Below are 3,880 nucleotides of genomic sequence, written 5' to 3'. Positions count from 1 at the left end.
TCCTTGTTTAAAAATACACTGAAAATGCAATTCATATAAAAATGCATATGAAAATACTTTTTCAATTTCTGAAATATAAGTCATTCTATTATTTTTGGAGGGCTTAAAGTGAAAAATGGTGTAACTGTTTGAAAAAAAAAAAAAAAGGCAAAAAAAGGGCGTTTTTGCCATGAAAAAAGGGCAAAAATTCTTTAAATATAGGCATGGTCTTTGTTTTATTATTACTTTAAATTTTTAATTATTATAAAATGTCATGAAGCTTTTTTTTTAAATATCAGATTTGTCCTTTTTATGAAAATGCATTTTGTTTAGGTCAAATGGAGTGGCCTAAAGAAAACTTAATATGCAAGAGTCCAAAATGAATTACATTTTAAAAAACAAACTAAATAAATTGGGGGGGAAATAATTGTTTGAAACCCATTTAAAAAAAAAATGTATAAAGGCATGAGATACACATTTTTATTTTTATGGAAATTTTGGTGACATACAGAGTGAGCCGTGCAATAATGCCTGTGGGGGGTGCTCTGATAATATTCCAGTAGTCTCTCGGCCAGGAAAATCCTCCGCAAGAGGCTCTCAATGAACCGACGCAAACGAACCTTCCCACACATCTCATGCTGCGCCGCTGCTTCCAGAAACTTCTGGATGGTAATAACTTCCCTGCAATATAGTAAAAGGTAGTTATCAGATAACCGCTTTATGAGATATTTTTTATTTATTTTCCCCTTAACAGTCATGTTTCCTTCTGTTTCTTGTTACCTTTAAGAAAACCAATGTAAAAATGAGCAGCAGGGCTGAGCAATTTCTCCATTTCATCATAATACACTCCCCCTCATGTTCCAACCTTATAGCTTTCAATTTCTTTCATCCTTGGAACACAAAAGGAGACTTTTCAAAACGTCTTCAAACAATGCTTGTACAGAGCAGCTCGGACGTTCTACTAAACATTTCCTTTTGTGTTCCATCGAGGAAATAAAAGTTGAAAAAGTAAATGTGTGCTGTTCTTTTAACCCTGTAAATCCTGACATATGAAATAACAATCAGATTTTTTGAATGGAACAGTTTAATGAACCTAAGACAAAATATAAAAATATAAAAAATTTTTCTTATGGCTCATGTAATATGACACTGAAGAATAAGAAAACACACACACACACACACACACATAGTAAATGTGTGCTGTTCTTTTAACCCTGTAAATCCTGACATATGAAATAACAATCAGATTTTTTGAATGGAACAGTTTAATGAACCTAAGACAAAATATAAAAATATAAAAATTTTTTCTTATGGCTCATGTAATATGACACTGAAGAATAAGAAAACACACACACACACACACACATACACACACAATATTCAGAGGTCCAAACTGAGCAAAAATATGCAATTTGATAGATTTGCTCATATGGCCAAAATGTAAGATGAAATTCTGATGTATTTGTAATCAATTAACTCTTTATAAAAGTATAACAAACTTACAATACATATAAATATCAGTTTATCAGTTTTATATCTCCCAATAATATGTCTTAATGAGACAATATTTAGTGCTTGGTTTTATGATCAAAGCTCTGTAGTTTTTATTGTAGGCTATGTGTGGAGGGAGATATTTAATGCAATGCAATATACAATGATGGTTGAAAGACATAAATAAACATTCCTCAATAGCCTAGTGTATCATATCTGATACATTTTATGTTCATTTCGGTTATTTTTCCTAACCGACAACCGACGCTCGTTAACCGATTGTTAACCGACAAGATTATTTTAAATTAGAATTGAATTAAATTAGAAAGGATAAGTGTCTGTGACCCGTTAAAAATACTAACATTATTAATTTTACATGCACAAAAAGCAGTAAACAACAGAACCTGAGGATTCACATGGTCTTAATACCACATCACGTACCTGCAGCGCTTCTGCCAGCGGAGAAAAACATAATAAAGCTAGGCTATATATATATATATATATATATATATGTGTGACCCTGAACCATAAAACCAGTCTTAAGTCGTTGGGGTATATTTGTAGCAATAGCCAAAATGACATTGTATGGGTCAAAATTATTGATTTTTCTTTTATGCAAAAAATCATTAGGATATTAAGTAAAAATCATGTTCCATGAAGATATTTTGTAAATTTCCTACTGTAAATATATCAAAACTTAATTTTTGATTAGTAATATGCATTGCTAAGGACTTCATTTGGACAACTTTAAAGGCGATTTTCTCAATATTTGGATTTTTTTGCACCCTCAGATTCCAGATTTTCAAATAGTTGTATCTCGGCCAAATATTGTCCTATCCTAACAAACCATACATCAATGGAAAGCTTATTTATTCACAGGGTTTCTACAGACATGAACAAGTTAAATTTAAGACCTTTTTGATACCACCTTATATGAAATGTAAGACCTAAACCTGTAATGGAAATACACATTATATTACATACATATATGTAATATTTAATATGTTTAACGTAAAAAGAAAACAAAATATCATCACTGTAATAAATTATATTTAAGATATACAGTGAACTTTCCATATCAGAAGACAATATTCCATGCAAAATATCCCCACAAAAGCACCACCGCATCACCAATATCTTTGGTGGTGTAAACTATTTATTCTGAAGCAACATTTTCATCAGTGTTCTATTTTACATACTGCATATTTTTATTTACCTTTACAAAGGCCTATTTTTACCAATGCATTAATAATGTTTTGATATATTAAACATAATACGTTGAATACTGATATTTTAAATTATTTAAATAATAAAAAGGTACTTTAAATGTGAAATTAAAACCGCCAGTAGGTGGCAGCAAGTCACTGTTAATAAGTAAGTCATTGCAAATGAACCAAATAATTTAAACGGTTGATTCATTCGGGAACGAAACACCGTCATGTTGCTCAGAGACGCAAAACAGTGCTGTGGCTTCGTTTGGAATTATATTTGTTTTCGAAATGGTGCAAAAATGGGCAATATGGTGTCTAAAACGTAAGTCTCTTAATTAACTTCTAGTTTATTGAACTGTTGTAAAAAAAAAAAAAAACTATTACATTTGTAATCATGGTAATTTTTGGAGAAAAAAACGGACTCTTCATGTGAAATTTATTAACTATATGAAGTGGTATAACTATATAAATTTTCTGCCCCCATGTCTTGAATTTGTGATCTTTCTGAATGTATTTTAATAGACCGAATCATGCAGTGAAAGATCGCACTAGACTTCACGTAATGCGTGCACTCTTTAGGTGTTTTGAGTGCTTTTTTGCGTCGTGAGAATATTCAGCAAAATAGCTCACTTGGAAAAGTTTCAATATCTCGCCTTCACTTTCATTTCGGACCATCTCCAAAAAGAAATTTAAAAACTAAACATATGATTTACAAGTTCAACATGCGTTTATCAAAGTAGGAAATAATTAGTGTTCTTGAAATACGAAATGGAGGCGGGTCCTTTGAGAAGCACTGGGCTACACCATCCTTAACAATCGCTGTTTACATTGAATGTATGCTAATAAAATGAGAAGAATCATTCTAACGTTTCGATGTTTAGCTGGTTATTTATTTATTTTTTGTCACTTATGTTTTAATCAGGCTATTTGTCCAGTTGGGCAAGTAAAAAAAAAAACATTTTAAACTAGTTAGAATTCTAAATAGGCCTATACGAGAAACATATTTTTACTTAAATAATAAATTAAGAAAATGAAAGAAAAACTGTGCAACAAGTAGCCTAGTATGCAGATTTTCGGTTCATTTTTGTGCTGCGCGAAAGGAAACCTATTTTCTTTAGGCTTATTTTACAAAAGCACAAAGATTTGTTTTTATTGTGAATGTACACAAATAAAGGCAAACCTTTTACAATTCCGATTAT

General features: G+C 31.0%; 1 protein-coding gene across 3 annotated transcripts in view; it reads right to left on the bottom strand.

Annotated features, from left to right (window-relative positions):
• LOC107664499 (protein ZNF365-like) overlaps positions 1–3,880 on the bottom strand; it is a 13,933-nt gene that overhangs the window by 809 nt on the left and 9,244 nt on the right. For all 3 annotated transcript variants that reach the window (XM_016455084.1, XM_016455085.1, XM_016455086.1), the window contains exon 3: positions 489–660. In XM_016455084.1, the coding sequence (XP_016310570.1) occupies positions 489–660 (172 nt within the window). The remainder of the gene's footprint in view (positions 1–488; positions 661–3,880) is intronic.

This window comes from Sinocyclocheilus anshuiensis, unplaced genomic scaffold, assembly GCF_001515605.1.
Source record: "Sinocyclocheilus anshuiensis isolate Anshui unplaced genomic scaffold, SAMN03320099.WGS_v1.1 scaffold167, whole genome shotgun sequence".
NCBI classification, from domain to species: Eukaryota; Metazoa; Chordata; class Actinopteri; order Cypriniformes; family Cyprinidae; genus Sinocyclocheilus; species Sinocyclocheilus anshuiensis.
Note: the sequence above shows the minus strand (reverse complement) of the source record. Positions and strands in the feature narration are given on the sequence as shown.